Source organism: Nannobrachium achirus, assembly GCF_963921795.1.
Source record: "Nannobrachium achirus genome assembly, chromosome: 12".
NCBI classification, from domain to species: Eukaryota; Metazoa; Chordata; class Actinopteri; order Myctophiformes; family Myctophidae; genus Nannobrachium; species Nannobrachium achirus.
The window spans coordinates 30,041,890-30,065,077 of NC_137832.1; the positions used below are offsets into that span (position 1 = coordinate 30,041,890).

The following is a 23,188-nucleotide window of genomic DNA, read 5'->3' on the forward strand; positions in this document are numbered from 1 at the left end:
CCCAAACTGTGGAATAAACTCCCTCCATGTCGCACTTAGAACAAAAGACTCACATCCAAGCTTCCACGGTGGTCTGAAGACTCACCTCTTCAGACTCTACCTAAGCGGTGCTGTGTTCTACCTGTAATGCAGGTATACGGCGTATGCTGTGAAGACATTTTTTTGTAAAAGCGTCTGCCCTGGTGAACCTTTCAAAGTAGTGTATCTGATAGGCATTATGCACTGGCGTATGCCCTGGCCACACGAATAGCCGTGGATCATAGATTATAGTATGCCCTCAAAAAAAGTCTAGAACACACCACTGCACCTTAGCCCATAACACTTAGCGTAGCACTTGCCTATCCTCAATGACCAATGACCATACATATAAGTTAGGTAGCATATTTTAGGGTTTTATATAAACTTTTTACTGAATATGTGCTTTGTCTACCTACGTTCTTTTTCTAGTTATACTGGCATTGCAAGGACAGGCTGTAACATAAACAATATCTCTCAGACCTAGGAAAGGCATCTTGACTCAGTTACATGTAATCTGTAATGTATGATACAGCATAATCTACTGTTACTAAAGTCACTCATAATCAATCATGATAATATATCTACTACTGTTATAAACGTCACATAATCAATCATGATAATACCAGTAAGACTCCCGGGAGATAAGCGACCGTTGGTCGCTTATCTCCACAAATATCACAACCTCCACCTCTCACGTCATACGGGTAGCCATAGTTACACCTGGAATGTTGAATCTCCATATATGGAGATAACCTACGCATCACACAAAGTCTGACCTCACCAGCCCATACTTGGGCATGGACGACTTATATCTCCATATACGGAGATGGCCATATATGGAGATACGATGACATCACAGAGTCCACAGCTGATGATGTGGCGTGATGTCATACAATACACAAACAAGCCCTATATAAAGGGGCAATTCTCACCAGGGAAGAGAGCATTGCCTGGAATGTTGAATCTCCATATATGGAGATAACCTACGCATCACACAAAGTCTGACCTCACCAGCCCATACTTGGGCATGGACGACTTATATCTCCATATACGGAGATGGCCATATATGGAGATACGATGACATCACAGAGTCCACAGCTGATGATGTGGCGTGATGTCATACAATAAACAAACAAGCCCTATATACTGATGCGATACGATGACATCACAGAGTCCACAGCTGATGATGTGGCGTGATGTCATACAATAAACAAACAAGCCCTATATACTGATGCGGAGATATGAGCAGGGCAAAGGTGTGACGTGTGACGTGTGACCGACCGACGGACGGCCGGTGGAGGTTTTCATTGCGACCGTAAGGTCGCAGTTTAGTATGAAAACCTCCACCGGCCGTCCGTCGGTCACACGTGCGGTCCCGCACGTCACACGTGCGGTCGACGTGTGATGAGGTCACGATGAGTCATCTATGCCCAAATATAGATTTCTAGGTCAGATGGCCCATAGAGTTTGTGATGTCAAACCTAGCAACCCAATATAAACAAACCTGATGTCAGACCTGAAGTATCCTTTTATACCCATATATGGAGATACAGAGATCTCCATATATGGGCATATTAGAAAGCCCATATATGGGCATATACGGATGACATCAGGGATATCCATATATGGGCATAAAAGGGACAAGGGCTTACAGTTAAGAGATCTCCATATATGGGCATATCAGAAAGCCCATATATGTTCATATACTGATGACATCAGGAATATCCATATATGGGCATAAAAGGGACAAGGACTTACAGTTAAGAGATCTCCATATATGGGCATAAAGGGACAAGGACTGTTACAGTAGATATAGAGATGTCCATATATGGGCATAAATGAACAAGGACTGACAAACACTGAGATCTCCATATAACCTATGGGAATATAAGGGACGAGGACTGTCAGCTTGTAGACCTATTTTCTAAATATTGTTGTACATTAAAAACTTGAAATGGGTCGTTCTGCATAGTACTTGGGATTTGTTGATGTAAATGTTCACATAGAGTGTAATAATTGGTAAAACAAACTTTTGGCCTATTTGTGGAGATAAGCGACCAACGGTCGCTTATCTCCCGATTAGGGAGTCTTACTGGTAGTAAACTGCTCCCTGACGGTCGCAATAAACTCTAAGGGGTACCACACTCTATGGGTTTGACGGTCTGACATCACGCTCTGACATCACTGTGATGTCAGGGGAGCCACACTAACAGAATCCCTTTTATGCCCTTATATGGAGATCCCTGATGTCAACAATATTAAGCCCATATCTAACAGGATTTCATATTGAATGCCCATATATGGACAGCTCATATCTGTGTGGCTGGTTCCACAGACAGGGATCTCCATATAAGGGCATGAAAGGGATTGTATGAGCTAACTGTTGTGCACCTTACATCTCACATTATTTTAATGTTATGTATCTCATCAGCCAATTGCCTCCCTCAGAATCTTGTCTCCAACTTGCTTAATTGTGGTTTGAGAGTAGTCAAAAAAGCACTTCTCTGGCATATCACTGCATTCACCAAAAGTGCTGCTAACAACTGATCTTTTGGGAAATGTCAATTAATAGCCCACTCCTTATGTTGTCCAATGAGAGCAACTCCTAATTAGCCAAAGCTGATGTCTCAAAATGAACGACAGTACATGAAGTGTCTCGCTGGTGCAGTTTGTGCACACACCGGAGGCCACTGGCGGCATGCTTTTGCGACTGTATGTTTAGAAGTAATAACCTACATTTTGCCTAGGGATGGGACGATACGCGATATTATCGTTTATCATGATAAAAAAACACTCACGATAATCGTATTGTGGAGATTTAATTTATCGTGATATCGTCCTCCGTCATACACTGGGATCAATTCACCTTTTATTTGCCGAGCTGCATATCCGGTAACACTTAAAGTTATACTATGTAACTTTTTTTATAAAACATATCTTAAAATTGTCCTAACTATTAAATCGCTAAAGATTTAGAACCCCCACTCTGTTAATTTCAGCCCCAAAAGCCTTTTCTTTATATGTTTTCTACATAGCTGTGACAGGGGCTGTATTTCCCGGCAAAATGATGTCATCTCCCACATGATACACTACCGGCCAATCACAGCGCAGATCATACACCACCGGCCAATCACAGCGAGTCTTGCTGTCTCTAAAGGAAGTAGCTTCCCTCAGCAACTGTGTTTACATTGGTGAAGGAATCTTGCTTGCTACTCCCTCAATCCTGGTCTAAAAATGACGGGAGACGGCTCTACGGATGCGTATCGGCGAGGCGGAGGTGCTCGCGGCGGCCGCGGTGGTCCACGGATCCCCGTTCCGGTGGTCCGCGGCGACTCCGGCCGAAAAAAGCAATACCGCTACTGACCACTAGTTGAGCAGCTTCCACAGTACAGCTTTAAACCCTCTATAATTGGTAAAAGGTACTTATAATATATGTACTTGATACAGTCTTTTTTCACTCTCTATCAAATGTCTTTGCCAAAAAATAGAAATAGCTTGTAGTTGTAGATCTGCTATTTTTTGGCAAATGTTCCCCCCCAGGATGATGGATTTTGATTATCACGATAATATTGTAAATCGCGATTTATTTTGTGCCAATAATCGTGATATGACATTTTCATATCGTCCCATCCCTAATTTTGCCTGTTATTACTACCTAGCAAAGAATATAATATTCCCCTGTTTATCACGTCTTATGGCAGTGGTTCTTAACCCGTGGGTCTGGATTTCTAAAGTGACAATTTAAGGATTTTTTTATACTTCTAAAATGTCAAATTAAACATTGGCCAAATTGTCAATTATTTGGGCAGAAATTGTGAAAATAGCCAATCTACATGCTCGCAACGCAAGGCGTCGTGAGCATGTAGATCTGCTATTTTCACAATAGAACCGTGTCATACAAAATGTAATGCCTTACCACTGTCTTATGGAATTATCACATTGGCACCTTCCACAAACAGGCAAAATAACATTTCCTCTGCTGTATGTTGTCATCCGGCACTGAACAACACCAAAGGCCTGCTTCAGCACTACCTCTCAGCCATGCATAACTGTCAATTTACAGGAACAGTGATGACTCATTTTCATTCTGTAGTTTGTTTGTTTATTTTATTTATGTGTTAATTATTATTATATTTTTTTCCCCAGCAATAAAAAGAGCTAAGATTTCCACCTCATTAACTCCTGTGAAGCAGACAGCAAATGAATGCTGCACATGACATCACTCTGACACACATACCAGCAGTATCCAGCAGGGGTGTCGCACCACATTCTGGGCCCTGGGTACAAGGATTCACTCACATTTTGTGCTTTAACTATTGAAAAATAGCAGATATACAAGCTCACAGCGCGGCACCGAGTGCCGCGCTGCGAGCTTGTAGATCTGCTATTTTTGAAAAATCGTGAAAGTTTGTCTGAATATTTCAAATCCTTCTAAGGTTTTTTTGAAAAAACTAAGTTTCTATGTCAGTGGTGCTCAAATATTTTCATGTGAAGGACCCCCAAAATGATATGTATTTGGCCACGGACCCCCATCTCAAAATATTTCGTTCCAGGGACCCCCCAGAAGCAAAATTTGAGGTACAAATGTTCGCTTAAAGATTTGCACACATTTTCACAACTTTTCAAAAATAGCAGATCTACAAGCTCGCATATATCTGCTATTTTTCAATAGCTAAAGTATAAAATAATTAAGGCCCCTCCACCTTGGGCCCTAGTAACTCAGTCCCACTTCCCCCCCAGTGTGACGCCCCTGGTATCCAGTAATGGTGAGTGTGACCATTGGAATAGACTGCTTGGCTAATGATACATGAGAAGTAATTATGAAGGTGGTGCGATGAAAATTAGTCGCTTTCTTTATCCAAAAAACCATTAAGCTCTCAGCGGGCTGCATCTGATACAAATGATGCTGCTCTGAAAGTGCAGTCACTGCAAATTTGCCTGTGTGAAAGCGTCAAGTCTGTCGTTCCTGCATAAGCATGCATTTTGTTTAGCTAAGTTGTGTAATAGAACTGAATTATACATGTTGCTTGTGTGTTCACTCGGCTGAATCAGCATGGTATGTTTAAAAATGAGCTGTTAAGGCATAAAGTATATCAGTGTTATAGTTCATATTTGACTTTAAAGGTGACTTTTGTCCGTGAGTGAAGTTCAATATCCTCTGGATTTCAAAACCCACCAATTGTGCATCAATTGTTGTCTATCGGGCAAAAAAAAAATGTTCACACTAGGAAAAACGTATTTCTAGTGTGAATCACAAGGCACCTAGTGCTGCTATACTGGACTATGGTGTCATCCCTAATCCTCTTCTCCAAAATCAATATTGGTAAAGGTCAAACATATGGGCTTGGGAAATGGAGATTAGCTTGTCAATAAACAGCACACACTCCACACCCACACAATATGTTTTTTTTGGAGAGCATCTAAAATGATGATCGGTGGGGCAGGTGAGCACAGGCTTACAGAATGGTCAAGTAGAGGCCATTTAAGAGCATCATAGAATAAAGCAGTGGTTCTCAACCTGTGGGCCGTGAGTCTGGGCCCCCAAATAACTTGCAAAACACTAAGATTTTATATCTTAACAACTAAGATATAATATTAATAGTTAAAGTTTCTTTAAAACCTTGAAAAGTGAGTTTTTAATCATGAAACTGCTAAATGGTAACTTAAAGTATATTACCTTTAGTACCTTAGTTACAAAATCGATTGCTAGATCCTTAAAATAAATGCTTTTGAGGTTTTTAAGTAGGCCCTGGTCGAGAAAAGGTTGAGGACCACTAGAATAAAGGATGTATGGATAAAGATTAATATGGTTTGTATTGGTAAGATTATTAATAACTTACTGATCCAGGAGCTTTGCTTCCTCATGTCCTAAGGCAGGTGCTTATGTTGTTTTATTCATACGGATCAGTAATGCAAACATAATAAAGTGCCTGGACAATTTAGCATGAACAAATCCAATTCCAGATAATGGAAATTAAAAGCACCAGAGTAAATTCAACATTCCACTCAACTGGAAAGGCGAAATGTATGCATTAATGCTTTTATTTCAGTCAGTATGTCATACTTTGCTGAATAGGGTGAAATATTAGGTTCATTTTCAAGGCCCTCAACTGACAGGCGTTCTCAAAGATGCCATGGTCATAGTCCCTTTGTCTACTGAGCTATGTTATTAAGGGTCTTGGAATGCCATGTGTCTCCTCTAACAGCACTATGCACTGTGTTAAAGTTATTGATATTTTTGCCGAAATTCAAAAACTAGCATTCATTCTGTATCGTTCATTCTGTTCACTTGATGATTAGAGCTACTCTAATTCTAGAGGGTGGATTAACTCAACCCCATTGCTTGAGTCAAAGTATAGATACTCCTGGTCAATTAACTACACTGGAGTACTTTTACGTTTTCTTCTTAATTTCAATTCATTGTTGTATTGAAAATGAGTCTTCGGCCCGGAACGCTGGCTTATAGCGGTCTGGCCAACCAGGCTATAAAGCACATCTCAAGTTCGAGTCCCGTTCCTGACAAACTTTGCTGCATGTCTCTCGCTGTCTCTCTCCCCCTGATTCCTGTCCATCTACACTTGACATTCAATAAAGGCAAAAAAGCCTAAATATATTTATATAAAAAGAAAATTACCCATCATCCCAAGAATACATTTTTTTAAATAAATCATAGACAATGTATAGTCTTTTGGACATTTCTAGAGAGAATCTAGGGAAGTTCAAAGACAATATTTGTCTTTGAAATGTAGTGGAGTGAAATATCTAAGAATAGAAATAATACTCAGTAAGGTACAGATACTCAAACATTAATACTCAAGTAAATGCACTTATATAGTGTACAGTCCAACACTGTCTAATTCTGATTCTACACTGCAAAGCTCCTCTAGCTGAGTTGCTAAGACACACGTAGCACTAGATTGGCACTGATAGGTCCTCAGTACACACTCGCCCTCAGTGACACAGAAGGGTCTGATTATAGGGAGGTAATCACTACGGACATGAGTGTTGGAAACTATAGATGGAAACTGGGCCATGACAATCATTGACAACAGCCTAGAGAGGGCATCCTTAAGGGCAGATGAGATCATCAGGAGCCAAGAATGTAGTAGACCCCTGTAGTCTACTCACTCTCTCTCTCTCTCTCTCTCTCTCTCTCTCTCTCTCTCTCTCTCTCTCTCTCTCTCTCTCTCTCTTTCTCTCTCTCTAATACACACACACGCGCACACGCACGCACACACACGCAGGCATGCACACGCACACATTATCTTAATCTTCATACATATTCAGCAGGCCAGGCTAGGACCTGAATCTGAATACATGGAATAGAATGTCTACACTTTGCTCTGAGGAATCAGCTCATATTCAGGCAAGAGAGAAACAGAGAGACGAAGAAGAGAAAATATGTGGATGGAAGGAGGCAGAGAGGAGAAAGGGTAGGAGGAGCAAGAGAAGAGATTGATCATTCTGATGAGTGAATGAGTGCGACCATTTTGGTCACACATGCACGGTCCAAAGATCGATCAAGTGTGGCTAAAGATTTTAATTCAGCATGTCTGTCTTTTTTCTATTCTTTTTGCCTACAGTATGTACCCGATTTCTCACAAGACTCGATTTCTACTATGCCTCCGATTGGCTCTTCGAGGAACAACATGCATGTATACGGTATGTGTGACCCATGCAAGGTTGGTAAATCACCCCCTATACTTAACTCCTCCTGGAGTGCCATAACAGCAGACAGCTACAGGCAGCTCAAACAAAACAGAACTGTGTCTCAGATAAACAAATAATACCCAAACTTATGCACTGCATTTTTAGCTGGTCAGCAGGACCAGCTCTTTAAACAGATTACATTGTCCTGAGACATTCAGGGGACCTAGGGGACCTATTTGCCGATTGGCTGTCCATGTCACATGGTCACCGAGCTCATGATTGGGAGCCAGACCTGTACTGCTGTAATGAAATATTTTGTCCAGCAGGGAGCACCATTCCTTCACACTGAGCCGGTGCCTGTGGCCAGCCTGCTTGTGATAAATGAAACAGAAGAAAAGAGAGGTCTATACTTGAGTAAAAGTACAAAAGTATTGGCATCAAAGTACAAAATGTTTGTATGATTGCTTGTAGATCGGTTATCATTCTTTGATTTTCACAAGTCATTGTTGACATCATCATCCATTTAAGCTTTATAATTAGCTTCATACTAACATTAACATTATTTTTCTTTCAATTCTAAACGTAGAGATTAGGTTATGAAAGGAAGGTGATTAGGTGATGAAAACTAGCAAAACTATAGCAGCCATTCACTTTAATCAACGCGATGCATCCAATGTAATTGTGATGAGGATGTCAAACAAACGTTAATCACGTCGTATTTAATTATACTTCATCTGTTACAGATGATTGTCCAAATAAACCGTACGTTATTTAAACTGTGAGCCATTTATAGACAATATGCAGTGTTGCCCTGGGCATCGTTGTAGGCTGTAGTAGGTGATGTGTCACACCATCTGCATACCATCTGCATTAACATATGAACTGAACGAGTATGCAAGTTGTCAATGATTTAACTCTATGACCATGATATGGGCTTTGGTGTGAAGTCATGAAAATATCGTACCCTACACAATTTACAAAAGCAACACAAAGTACATTCATTGATGAGCTGCTTCTTCCTGTCATCTGATCAGTGTCCACACAGTAGATTAATTCGAGTTGCATTTTAATATCAAATGAAACAGAGCAAAAACGATGTGCTGAATGAACCAATGCGAGTCTTTGAGAATTACAGTTAGTATCTTCACCAATAATGAGCACATTTCTAGAGACACGGTAACACATTCATTGTACTAAATGACAAGAAAGCATATATTTAGAACGATATGTAGCAGTGAAATACCACAAGATTTTGGAAAATGCCTACAATCAATACACTTATTTGAACACCTTGGTTACATTAAGTTCTGCATAATGCGTACTTTCTGCTTTTGGTACATTTTAATACAAATACTTTTTATACTTGTACTCAAGTATCCTACATTTTGAATACAAGACTTCCACTGACATTGCAGTATTGCATGATACTTAAGTAAAGAATGCGAGTACTTTTCCCACTACTGCCTAATAAGCATGCTAGTTTTAGTACAATCAGACATCACAGATAGATTTATAGAGTAATAGGCTCTAAGGCAACTGCAAACTTAGCAGGAGTCCTCCAGGCTATGGGGGAAAGTAGCTGTTGGAAAAAGTACTCAAATGTTTTACACTTGTTTTTTTTAAAGTATCTTAAAAGTATCAATACTGCACTGTAGATGTACTCAGTTATAAGTAAAAGTCACACACACACACACACACACACACACACACACACACACACACACACACACACACACACACACATACACGGGGGGGGGGGGAGTGACAAAATTCATAGATCTAGAACACAGACTTCATAGATATAGAACACAGAATATGTACAGTACAGTACAGTGAGGTACAGTATACAGTACAGTAAAGTACAGTAAGGTAATACGCAGTTATTACTGTTGTTTGAGCACGCCCGAGTTTTTTCAAAACTTTTTTTTTCCAAAAAACTTTTTTTTCCAAAACTTTTTTTTTTTTTCAAAAAACATTTTTTTTTTTTTTTTCAAAAAACTTTTTTTTTTCCATCTGACCAGCTTATATATTGACTGTGTCAATTCTTGTTTGCAAAGAGTTCAGTCAAAGCGTAGTTGGGAACAGTGCTTTTGTTGTTGGGGCATGTTCTGAATCGATGTTCCAAATCCAACAAACACAATGGTCTGCTACGCTATGCTCTGCAGCAGCCCCCCTCCCCGCAGCCTTTCAGCGTCAGACAGCAGAGAACGATACAGTCCAAGATGATAATACAATTTAAAACTGAGAACTTTATGAGTTCACAATATCTCCACTGGAGAGGTGTCACCTGCATATGCTAGTAGTGATATTTCATGTAGTCAAAAAATTGATGGGTGGCTTTACATGAAACATGGTGGAAATGAACAGTAGGCTGCCCAAAAGAGATGATTAACTATTGGGTCGAAAATGTACTATAGTCGTAAGTTATAGCATAAACCCAATTTCCAAACATTCCAATTTCTGACTTTTTGGCCAAATATCAGATCAATACCATAGTTTTAAAACTTCAGATTTTTTGCCAATTGTCAAATATAAATACTAGTCTTGATGTTCTTGTGTTTGACGTACATGGGCCAGACATGTCTGTGTAGTTTCTTGAGCTCATCCTCTTTTTGCATTCTTCGTAAGGAATGGAAATGAAATAACGTTGGTTCAGCACGTCGATCAAAGGTCCATAGGTGTAAAGCAGGAAACCTTCCACAATCAGGATGTGTGTCTCCTCCTCCTTGTTGTGCTCAGACTCCGAAAGGATGTCAGTGTCCAACACAGTGCGACTTCTCAAACTTCACAGGGTTCTCCTCCCACGCATAGATCGTATCCATCATGTCAAGGTCAAGGTTTACAATCAGAGTCAAAATTTAAAGATATCAATAGACGTAGAACAAGAGATGCGGGCAGGGTTTGCACCCCCAGCTGCATTGCTATTACCAGCTGTATGTAAATGCAAGTGCACAATTAAAATGATCCTATTGAAAACACCAGAATGGAATAATGTGGGCACGACCAACAGTTAATGTACTGTGGAGGGAGCTGACAAGCAAACCTGTTTCCCTCCCAGTTACCTTCTGTGTACATACTGTATGCAAACTCATTTGCAGGGCATTTGACTGTGCTACTGTAGTTAGAAGAGGAAAATTCAAAAGATTTCTGTGCAACAGTTTTCATACTTAAACTGTAGCTGGATAGCACTGTTGTGCTGCAGAAGCTACCGCTTCTAAGAGCATTGAAAAACGATTATGCACCTGCATTGTATGGAGAGACATGCTATTGTGCACTGCAAATACAAAATGTAAATCTGGTAAAACCTGCACAATGAAGAAAAGAGCTTCAACACTAGATAGAATGCTGGCATTTTGTGAAAATGTCTGAGAAGTGCTGACATATAGCCTGCCAGTTGACAGACTCTGTGTGTGGGGAATGGGATTATTCTGGCTAAAGCAATGAAATGTACCGAAGATGCATGGAGCAAGGAAGACAATTCAGAGGCTAGCACTGAAATACGCTGGTGACACAATACAAATACTTGCAAATACAACAGTGATGTGTCAAGGGAACCAACCCATAGACTGTAAAAATAAAAGTGTACACACACGTCTACACGGACGCCGACAAGCTGTGACATTTCTCATGGTAAACTGCAATTATAATATTGCCTCACTAGACTGCCATTTTGTTCTTACATCATCCAGTGGTAGTAGTGTCAATACTGCAATCTAGAAATATTCTGTTATAAGTAAAAGTATGAAAGTATGAAAGTGTTGGCATCAAAATGTACTTAAAGGAGTAGTTCACCCCCAGAATGTATTTTCAAATTGCTAAGGTATAAAATAGGGCTAAAGTGATTTATGTGTGCTTTATAATATTATAATTTATATCTGCAAAGAAACTAGTAATTAAAGCTTGTGGAGTAAAAGTACAATATTTGGATCCGAGATGTAGTGGAGTATTAGTAAAAGTATTGGAAATTAGAAATAATCAAGTAAAGTATAAATACCTCAAAATTGTACTTAAGTACAGTACTTAAGTAAATGTACTTGGTTACTTTACCCCACTGACCCCAACCCCAGCTAAGACGTACAGTAAACAAAATACTGTGTGAATATGGTCAATTTATCTAAGCTAATTTGAAGCGTACCTCGTTAAACCACATCTGACCCAGTGTCTATACACGAAGAAATGGATGCATAAATTAAGATTAACCCAGAGAGCTACCCTACTGTTTGAACTAAAGACCCATCTGATCCATGCATGTGAGCACTAGTGGCTTTGATGTTGTTTGAAGAGGGGATTTAAAGCACATCAGTAGCAAAATATAATTACATCTTCAGTCTCAGCTGTGGCCTTAAGGACTTCTTTATTTTTGGATTTTAAACTTGGATTAACCTCAGTATGTGATTCAAAAGTGTGAGCGGGCCAAAGAGCTTGATGAAAATGGAGATGGAACGGAACGCCACCGTGCCAGTAAGAAGAGAAGTTTGTATAAGGGTTGTTTGGGGGGTTGCAGACAAGTAAATGTTTAAAGTCAGCATAAAGGACACAATGATAACAACTCAGAAACATTTTGAAAAGGGAATCACTATGGGAAACATCCTCTCTACCTGAGGCTTGTTGTCGTCATCACCATATTGCCTAAACATTTCATTGCACATGAGACCCTAACTGTACTGTAGAGTGAATGTTCAGGTAAGTACTGGGTACTGTACTAATTAGCATTCAGCACACAATAATTGTAATACTATTTGGATAGTAGAGTGGAGTTCCTCTCTTCTGCAACTCTCCAAAGCAGCAGGGGTCTTCAACAGTATTCTATTGGTATTTACAGAATTAATTAATTATTTATTACATGTTACCATGTTAATCACATGAATTAAATACAAATACTGATGGTAGAATGATCTCATGTAGACCCATACATCATGACATCATGAATTGAATACATAGGACTACAATGGAAAAAATGACCTTTTTGTGTTATCCTTTTAGCGAAGATGTATGACTGTACCTCGTGCTGTTTGCATTTCTGTCTAATAAAGTATTCAACCAATCGATCAAAAAACATCCCCACAACCATTTATTTTCGGATAGATAACACTGACAGCATCACATTGGAGTAGTATTGTTCATTAACCTTATTTCTGGAAGGCTATGACTTTGTAATTGAATATTAGAATATCATTTGGTTCTAAATATCCACAGTTTGACAAACTAGACATGGCTATGTTCTGGAGACTTAATTCTATATTGTGAAATAGACAATCTACCCGTAAATACCTGTTTAAAAACAGAAAACATTCTGATCTGGTCTATAAGGTCTGACTCAACATTTATGTTTGAACAAAAAGGGAGAAGGAAGTATAGTATCAGGAAGAATGGACGGCAATATTGAAATACCAGTTCACAGAAATGGAGGGAGTTTGGTTGGAAAATCTTCTAATTTATTATAACTTCTCAGAAATCTGAGAGGCTGGCTGTCACAGGGGAGCCCAACTTTAAATGCAACAATGGATTTTTTTTTAAATTGTTCATTATACATTGGAAGAATGTTCTGGGTTTATGCCTAGGCCAGACTTTATGTGCACATTTTGTTAACTGTGTTAAATAAGAACAGTAAGAACAAATATTCTGAAATGTGTGAAAAACATGAATGTGCTCTGTATGATGTACTGTATACATAACAGTATCTGGATATATCGAATCAAATATACAAGTGGTGCATAGTGGGCACACTGGGCAGTCTCATAATGAGTCCTTTTAGCTCATGTTATTTCAGAGACTCTGGAGGCCCTCCAGTCAGATATTCTGGTAGTCTAAAGGGCTCTGCACTCAGGCGCGATTTTGCAATGCTGTGCGGAATCCACGCTGCGGATCCGAAAAGGAGTCATAAAAGGAATGATGAGTTTTTACCGCATGCGAAATGATGCACAGATCGAACTGGGTTCGATTGGGAAAAAAACGCACTGCCGCAGACACTTGCCGCACGGCAAATTCGGAGCAGGTGTGCATGAGGTCATAGAGAATCATTGTTTTCTTTATTGCGACCGTAGGTCGCACTTTACTATCAAAACCACCACAAAGTGTAAGTAACTCCGTCCGTCCGTCCGTCCCTCCGTCTGTCTGTCAGTCTGTCTGTCACACCTCACACGTCACACTTTTTCTCTGCTTATATCTCCGCAACCGTTGCCCCGATCCATGCCAAATTTTGCACACACGTTCCTTGGCTGCCAAACTACAACCTCCAAGGACCCCCGGAGCTCCAGGGACCCCCAGGTCCCTGGGGGACCCCCAGATGTAAAAAATGACCAAATGCGCAAACATGACCAAATGACCACCCCAACGGGGCTGCTCACGGGGAATTCCCGGGGACCGCCGACTCCTGGTGCTCCAGAACGGATGCAAAAGTGGTGGCGCCCCCAGTGGAGGACCCCCTACACTGCAGCTCACATAAAATGCTGTAACTCCGGCTAGGAGCGACCGGGACAGCCGGGCCCGGTACCTATTCGTCCGCCTTGCCGGCGCGGAGACCCCACCCCTCATTTCTCACATGGCCCTCTTCTAGCGCCACCATGAGGCCGATTCTTGCAAAACACATTTTTGGACACTGCTCCTACAATTTTCGCCCTAAAATCACGCAAATCGGTACACAGTATGTCTACACTCATCCCATCAACATGAATCTGTCCCATATAGCGCCACCTCCAGGCCGATTTTTAAAAACACATTTTTGGACACTGCTCCTACAGATTTTGCCCTAAAATCACGAAAATCACTACACAGTATGTCTACACTCATGTCATCAACATGGATCAGGAAGATTTTGGCAAAACACATTTTTGCCCTATTTGTGGAGATAAGTGACCTACGGTCGCTTATCTCCCGATTAGGGAGCCTTACTGGTAATAATTAATGTGTCTGTTTTTTTCCGTGCGGAAAATCGCGCCTGTCTGCAAAGCCTTTAACTCAGTGACAGTGAGTGAAAGGCAACATCTTTATAAAAGAAGGGAGAGGTGGTACCTGCTGCCCTATATATGCTTAGACAGAGAAAATCACACACCGCTGCGGCGCTCGCTTTGTCCTTGAGGTGACAAGATAACCTGATGGTTAGAGATATTGAGCCATGGCCAAAAGGTCACAAGTTGAATCCCTTCATCTGCTTTTCCATCAACAGCCATGCGTCCTGTCATAGTGTCCTTGAACAGGATGATCAAAAACCATACGCGCTCAATCATTGTAAATTGCTCAAGGTGGGCATATCATCTAAAAGGGCACACACAAAAAAATAATGAACTTGTGTGTCAACTTGTGATTGGTAAGCTAGCGTTAGATAGCAGTGGTGGAAGTACTGTAGGAGCTGAGTTGAAAGGTAAAGTATAGTACATGCTGCTCTAAACACTGATAGTGGTAAATGTCTTGCTCAGAGACTTCGATTCAAGATTCTATTTGTTACATCTTAAGAGTATATAAGATAGCGGCAGGGGCAGCAGTGGCTCAGGAGGTAGAGCGGCCTCTTGGGAACCAGTTCGATCCCGGGTGCAATTATGGGTTCAGTGTCTTCCTCAAGGACATTTCGACACTAACTCTGGGAGTTAGTGTTGAAGTGTCCTTGGGAGTTAGTGTCAAAGTGTCCTTGGGCAAGACACTGAACCCCTAATTGCTCGCAGGTTGGTGCCTTAAACTGCCTTGCGTGATTTCCTTCGCCATCGGTGTATGAATGGGTGAATAAGCGCCTTTATCCAAGGCGCTTTGCAATGATTGTGGTGTGTGTTGTAAATAACAGCGCCTTCATCCAAGGCGCTGTATAAATGCACCATTATTTACACAAGAGTAGAATTCTTTGTTTTGGTTCTACAGCAATGTAGCAGCAAAAATAACTGTGGAATAGTGGTGTGATATCTTTTAGTTTTTTGTTCAAAAGTGATAGTAATCATTGCTATATAGCTTCAGGAACAATGGACAGGTGGCGCCACCTTGAAAGATTTTCGCTATTACTTTCAATGGGGTGACATCACATTCACTTTCTAGATAGTGTTTCTTCAGGGGTCTTTAGTAAAAATATATATATATAAATTTCAACTCAGAATACAGAATACTATTTGGCACCTTACATTTTATAGTGTTATAGTTGTTTTGTTTAATCACTTCCAATTTCACTTGTTTATCCTGTATCCTGTACGCGATTACTGTGTTTATAGGAGATGAGATGTCAGCTGTGGCTTGTGATTGGCTGAACCGGAGGTATGGAGCGCTCCGCTGTGTTCACTTGGGCCGCCCGGCGGTGCCGAAAGTCGGGGGCGACGAATTGGATAAAATTGGTATGCTGGCCTGAAAATTTACAGCTATTTGCCATTTACTGCAGTTCCGGAGATGGGGAGATCCGCTAATACTGAGAAAACATTCTATATAGCAATGATTGCTTTACAGCAAGGGTCTTCAACAGGGAGTCCGGGACCCCTAGGGGGTCCTCAGAGTTACTACAGGGGGGCCGCCAAATCTTTGTGTGATAGCTAGGATCATGTTTTTTACATTAAAGGACAACTCCGCCCTAAATCACTTCTAGGCTCATTTTCCTACTTATATTGATCCAAAAAGACTGTCCATGGGGTCTATTAGGCAGAAATGCACCTTTTGTCCAGTTTCCCCAGCAGAACCCAGCAGCTCTCATAGCATAGAGTGGAGCCTATAAGCCTATCGCTTTTACACTATTTGTTGTGGTCAAAAGTGTTTTTATTTTTCATGAATGTGGTACTAGTTGTCATTACAAACACATCCATGTCATCGTTGTCCCACACAAGCCATCACACTCTGCTAAATAGATGTTATGCTTTTATGTGCTTTGCCAAGTCCCGGAAAAGATGCCCTGTGATTGGCCAGTGCAGTCACTTTGATTGGCACTTGTGCCGAATGATCACCTCAAAACATTATTTATGAGATTGTGGTGGCTTGTGTGGGACAACCAAGGCATGAATCTGTAATGACAACTAGTAGTAAGGCCGCAATCACACATATGCGTGAGACATCTTCTCCGTATCGTTTGAGAATGAGGGGGGGAGGGGGAGATCCAATTTCTATGTATGTCACGTGGTTTCATGTCATTGCCGTGTCTTGCAAGAGACAAAAAACCACGTGACCTTCATTGAGAATGAATTGGACCCATCCTCCCCCCCTCATTCGCAGACGATACGGACACGATAGCTGAAAAAAAAATGACACATCCTTAAAAAAGAAATTCACTTTTGAACACAACAAATAGTGTTAAAGCGATAGGCTCCACTCTATGCTATGACAGCTGCTGCGTTCTGCTGGGGAAACAGGACAACAGGGGCATTTCTGCCTAATAGACCCCATGGACAGTCTTTTGGGATCATAATAAGTAGGAAAATTAGCCTAGAAGTGATTTAGGGTGGAGTTGTCCTTTAACCATTTGAACCCTAGCATCCCTATTTGTGGAAGGAACATTAGCCAACAATAAATAGCCGATCTACAAGCTTACAACGCGTCACGCTACGAGGCGTTGTAAGCTTGTAGATCGTCTATTTTTGGCAAAGAGGTTTGTAGAGGGAAAAGAAGAGCAGAGCAGCAAGTATTTGATGGTGCAAGTGGTTAAATGTCTAAAAATACACATTGCTCCAACATGACGACAGTGCTGTCAAACAAGTCTAAGAAATATATGATTATAATTTTTTTTAAATCTGCAACACAATTGTATACTATATGTAGTGGGGGTCCCTGCTTCATCTCTCTCTCAGCTAAGGGGTCCTTGGCCTGAAAACATTGAAGGCCCCTGATTTACAGAGTATTTTAACAAATATCACATAATCACTGACAGAACAATGTGTGCATATTAATATAGTATCCCCCATTCCCCCTCCGCTGCATCACAACATGATCACAACATAATAAACCCTGCGTGAGCCAAGAGTTGACCCTCTGACCTTCCAACTCCCAGATGGCGCCTCTACCCACCTACGGCTGCCCCCTATGTAAATAACTATAGCCTATACATACATTAAGATCAATCAAGGGTACAGCCAGAGAAACACGTATGACATATTTCCACTGAAGTACCCTAATTACTTGAAGTGGGTTGTCGCCTATTAAAAACAGTTCAAACCAACAGGGCAAGCCATGTCATGTACCTATTGACATTTGAAAAAGTGCAGCAATCTAGTGTGTGGGCAGACCAAGTGTCCCTGGAGGCAGACAGAATGAAAGCAACATGACTCCAATTTCCAGTACTTTTACTTCTACTACACTACGGATCCAAATATTGTACTTTTATTGAAAACTTTAGTTATTAGTAGATTTTGATTATTATTTCCAAACCACATACATTAACTACATCAGCCCTATATATTTTTTTGGGCCATTTCGTCGCTATGCAACACATTGTGAGCTTGCAGATCTGCTATTTTCAAAAGATTTTTTACTACTTTTTTTTTTTTTACTTTAGTACTTTTAAGGCCTGTCCATAGTATCTTCGACATTTTCGGTGAGTTGCAATTTCCGACGTGCAAATTTCCGAACTCTCATTCAGTGTAATGCTTTTCAGAAGTCGCGAGTGACATCATTTTGTAGTCGCAACGGACCTTTTGACCGAAAGGTTTGGTTTCGGTCAAAGTATGGACAGGCCTTTACACAAGTAGTCTACATTTTGAATTCCGTACTTTTACTTTGTAACAGAGTATTTCTGTATTGCAGTATTGATACTTTCACTTGAGTAAGAAACGTGAGTACTTTTTTTCCCACCACTGCTGCTGTTTCTTCGTTAACGCAACAAGACCGTGTATACCGCGCTGCCCCTGGGGGTTTGACACAGTTGTGTAAAGGTTAGTGTGTAGGTGAGGGTCCTCACCTCATAATGGGCAACCCTCTGAGACTCTGAGATGAGCTGAGCGCTGCAAACCTTGCAGTAGCTGTCTGTGAAAAGCCCTTGGTCCACCTCCGTTGACTTCATCTGTAGCAGAGGAACGGGAAACAAACGAAAACCAACATGCTTACTGAAATATATACCTCTATATCGTCACTGTCGGGCAGAAACCTCGCATCTCCAAGTTTCAAACTTGTACGTTTTCTTTCGCAAAGTAAAGCCCTGCTTCATCATACAAGGCTGTTGCGCAAAACTAGTGAAAATAGCAGATCTACAAGCACACAACGCCTCGCACCGTGAGGCGTTGTGTGCTTGCAGATCTGCTATTTTCACTATTTTAAATATTTTTATAATGATAAATACAAAACCAACCGTTTTGGACATACAAGGTTTCCATATACTGTATGAAGGCACTGTGCAAAGTTAGTCACAATAGGAACTTGCATGACAAAACGTTTAAGCTCCGCAGTCTTTGTAGAGGAAAGTCCTTTTGAATACCTACTGGGACAGGTGCGTATTCAACTTACAGGAGTAGTTTATTGCAACTTTTCGGTCTAAACGACCTTCATCAGGTATCTCTCTGCAGTCTGCAGTAGGGCATTCACCGAATATTCGAATATTCGAATATTCGAATACTAACGTCACTATTCGACTTGGTAAACTGAATTCGAAAATCGCTTATTTTTTTAAAATATTTTTTTTACTCTTTTTTTTTCTTTTTTTTAAATTATTATCATTATTATTGTTTATTCATGGTTCATACAGCTTGGCTAGATAGGAAGTCATAAAAGATGATTTGTCAATGCCCCTGGTGGATGAATTGGTGCAGTCTATATACTGATGTCATGATGCTTGCTGATGTTGTGACCTCCCGACTTAATTTCGGTACTCAGCGGTGTCTTCTCATTCATTCATCCCGGCTTCACGTTCATATTCTCGGCTGTGAATCCAAGGAAACAGACGTCGTTTGAGTGGGAGACACGCCGACTTCCAAATGCGTGTGTGGCCGTGTATTGGGCATCAGAGAGCGGCTACATATTCAGCTGGTGGACTGGGAGGCGCGCGTGCGACACACACACACACACACACACACACACACACACACACGCGCCTTTGCTGCGTGTATCGCTGCGGGAGAAAGCCTGGTAGGCGAGGTTAATCGCTGCTAACGCGTCGCCGACCGCTTTAAAGAGAAAAGAGGAGCTTAAACACAACTTTGCTAATTGCTAGTGTTCCGTGTTGATATGTTTTCCTTTTCCACGACGAGTTGTGACTGCGTGATGACATGCAGCAAGGGAGGCGGCACGTCTATAATGTGAGCTTGTAGATTAAATGTTTTTGACAGAGCTCGAGCCGAGCGTTTGTGAGTGTGAGTGAGAGAGAAGAGACCCCGGCCCGCTGGTGCTGCTGCCTGCTGGAGCTGCTACTCACTGGACCTCCAGTCATTCAGTGTAGTCAGAATTATGTATCCGCCTAGCTCTGGTCCATCGCGTCACCTCCCGCATCGCTCCCGGAGCGATGCGGGAGGTGACGCGATGGACCAGAGCTAGTATCCGCCCTGCAATGCTCATTCATCGGCCACAAACATCGTCATGCCACGGACCTATGTACAAGCGACTTGGGCACTAGCCGTTAAGAAAGTATGAATGAACTTCCCCCGAACCTAAATAATTTCGGGTCGGGGCGTCCTCCCGAACCGAAATTATAACGGTATGGATCGACCCTAACTGCCTGTTGCTGATTATAGATTTGTTTGAACAGTCATTTTTTATTATTATTTCCACCAGCTCACGGTGCGAGCCGCGGCGTTGTGAGCTTGTAGATCTGCTGTTTTCACTAGTTTGGGTCCTGGGCGATTGTCTAATTTCTATTTTGGGTCACGGGCTAAACTGTTTGGTAATGTGAACCGCTGGGTTAAAGTCATTTTATTTTAGAGCATGAAAGAGAAACTGATTAGAAACTGTTGCGCTGTGATGCAGGCAAACTATACAGCTGTCAAATGTACTGTTCCAGGGAAGCACTGAGCGCACCCATACTTGCTGGTCGCTTAGTCCAATCAGGTCGCGGCTCATTTGTAAATGCCACGGTCAATAGCCAATCGTATTTCACTAACCTTCAGGTCTGTCCCGCCTCCAGTGGTTAACCCTCACTCGCATGTTGTGTTCAAGACTTGAAACAGCGCATCAATGATTGAGAGGCCGAGAATGGCTCGTTTTTATTGGATGAAAATATATATATATAATTCCCGTCGAATTCCGACTATTCGAATACTTTGAGGTCGAATAATTCGAATTCAAAAAATCACTATTCGTGAATGCCCTAGTCTGCAGTATATCCATACTATTCTTGAAGCTTAATGGTGCAAGTAAACAATTATCCAATTTCATACTTTGATGGTTGTGCAATCAATATTTCATTAGATCAAGTACTTGTTTTAGCAACAGATGCTCACCAGTTTTTACAAAGCCATGGATCATAAGGTATTTGATCCACAGAACACAAAATATCATCCAAAACTGACCAAAACCTTCCCCAATTAAGTTGTGAAACAATTATTGACAGTCATGAATACACTGACAACTACAGAACACACAAATTAATGAGTTGTTGCTGAAAAAACTATTGAAATAAATAATTGATAGTAGTGATGATGTGAGCTGTCTGTGAGCTGGGAAATATGGACAAAATAAAATATCACAATATATTTCACAAAATACCTTAATATCGCATATTATATTTATAGATATATATTTTTTGTTTTCCAAAATAGCAAAAAATAGACTTAAGCGATTATAATCCGCAAATAACATGTCATATCACAATATTATGATATACAAAATCCCAGACGATATCAGGTTTCATATGACTATTCACTTCACAATATCAATATATTCTCAAGCCTTATAACCAGTTACGGCTCTTGCTGGTCTCGAGTTCCATTAGTAACTCACATTTCATATTTAGGCTCAGGCGTGCTTGACTCCTTTAAATCCTAATGTACTGTTGCTCATCTTCATTAGAAACAGCATGGTAGATGAGAACTATGGGGGCGTAAAACAGCAAACTCCTTCTAAAATGACAGGTTCCATAAACTGGAAAATTACTTGCTCCTAATCAAAGGTTTTACTTTTAGTTCAGTTTGAGTCCCTGATGAAGAAAAAACAACTGTAGGCTATTGTGTCCATTGCAAAACACACATCAAAGCAAGATAAATGATATCTACATTCAACATTCAGTCTAAAAGGGGCAGTTTGAGTGTTCAGGGAAAGAAGTACTGTACCATACATTGTGGTATAAAATAAAGGTGTTATTTTCCCTCATAGTGTTTCACCTTGTGAATAAATTATACATTTGAGGGTTTGGACCAATAAGTTCCTATAATCCACTTTTATCTGAAGTTATATGGCACTAGTGATAAGAGCATTAAAGAATATATTATGGGAATGTCATCAAGATCGTGGTAAGGTGAGGATCTTAAAATCTCAGAAGGGTAATGTCAGTCCTATTTCTACTTTGAATAACACAGCTCTGTATCAGATAAGTTGCCTGTAAAATGCAAAATGTTCCTACTCTTTACAAACATAAATAGAGCAATTTCCTCCCCTGAAATACATTTTCTCGTGATTCAAAATAGTTAATTTTCACATCTTAAATCGGTTCCCATTAGTTTGCTAGATCCAATGTAGGCCTACTGTACATGACAATCTCTGTTTGTTTTCATCACTATCTATCTATGGACAATTCCACTTGGATAACCTCATTCTATGTTGTAGACTGCCTTTTCACCGGTGGCAATTTATGTCACTGTTCTGTTCCTGAAAATAATTTGACCTTGGCAGAGGGATACAGGCAGACTCGGTGGTGCCTTGAAGCTGTTGAGTCAGCGGACAGACAGACAGACAAATGGACAGACAGAAGGGCACATGCTGGAGCCCGGTGGCCCAGAGGGCACTGCCAGACCAACAAGATGAGGATAAAGATAAACGTCCATCAAGGAGAAGAGAAGAGAAGAGAAGAGAAGAGAAGAGAAGAGAAGAGAAGAGAAGAGAAGAAGCTGTGCTCTTCTGAGCACAGGTCTCTGCCAGGTTAAAAATGTTTGTTGTGAGTGTCGCATTTGTTCCTCAACATAGTGGAAATGTGCGTGCAAAGTTTCACTGCAATTGGATACTGCCTTTATGATTTGAGGCATTTTGTTACAACAGACCACACCTGCAAACTTTAGATGTCAATCTTAGCCAACGATAGAATCGATGGTCTTCATCACATGACCTAAAAGATCATGTGTATATCATGTGTATATCTGTCCTGCATTTGTATAACCTGCCATTGTTTTATATCAGTCCTTCTGATATCCCGCAATCAAATTTAGATAAAATCAGATGGACGAATATAACAAAAATGCAGGGCAGAGATTCTGCTCTGGCACCCAGGGAGTGTGCATGCAGTTTTGCTACCATGGTGCCAGCGTTGCCAGAGATTAGCTGTCCACAGACGGAAGGACATGTCTATCGGCCATGGTGGAGGCAATAACTCAGTGGAACTCATCCGTTCCTCTAGTCTTGTAATCAATTGAGAGCAGCACCATTTCCTGGACCCAAGACAATGTTCAGATTCCAGCAGGACAAACAACATAAATGAGCAGCTTTGAGAGCTCTA

The 23,188-nt window shown here is 40.9% G+C and overlaps 1 protein-coding gene across 2 annotated transcripts in view; it reads right to left on the reverse strand.

The window, feature by feature from the left end:
* Positions 1–23,188, reverse strand: part of zmat4a (zinc finger, matrin-type 4a) — a gene marked incomplete at both ends in the record, with an annotated part of 131,297 nt that overhangs the window by 89,061 nt on the left and 19,048 nt on the right. For both annotated transcript variants that reach the window (XM_080738367.1, XM_080738366.1), the window contains one exon: positions 18,518–18,619. In XM_080738367.1, the coding sequence (XP_080594493.1) occupies positions 18,518–18,619 (102 nt within the window). The remainder of the gene's footprint in view (positions 1–18,517; positions 18,620–23,188) is intronic.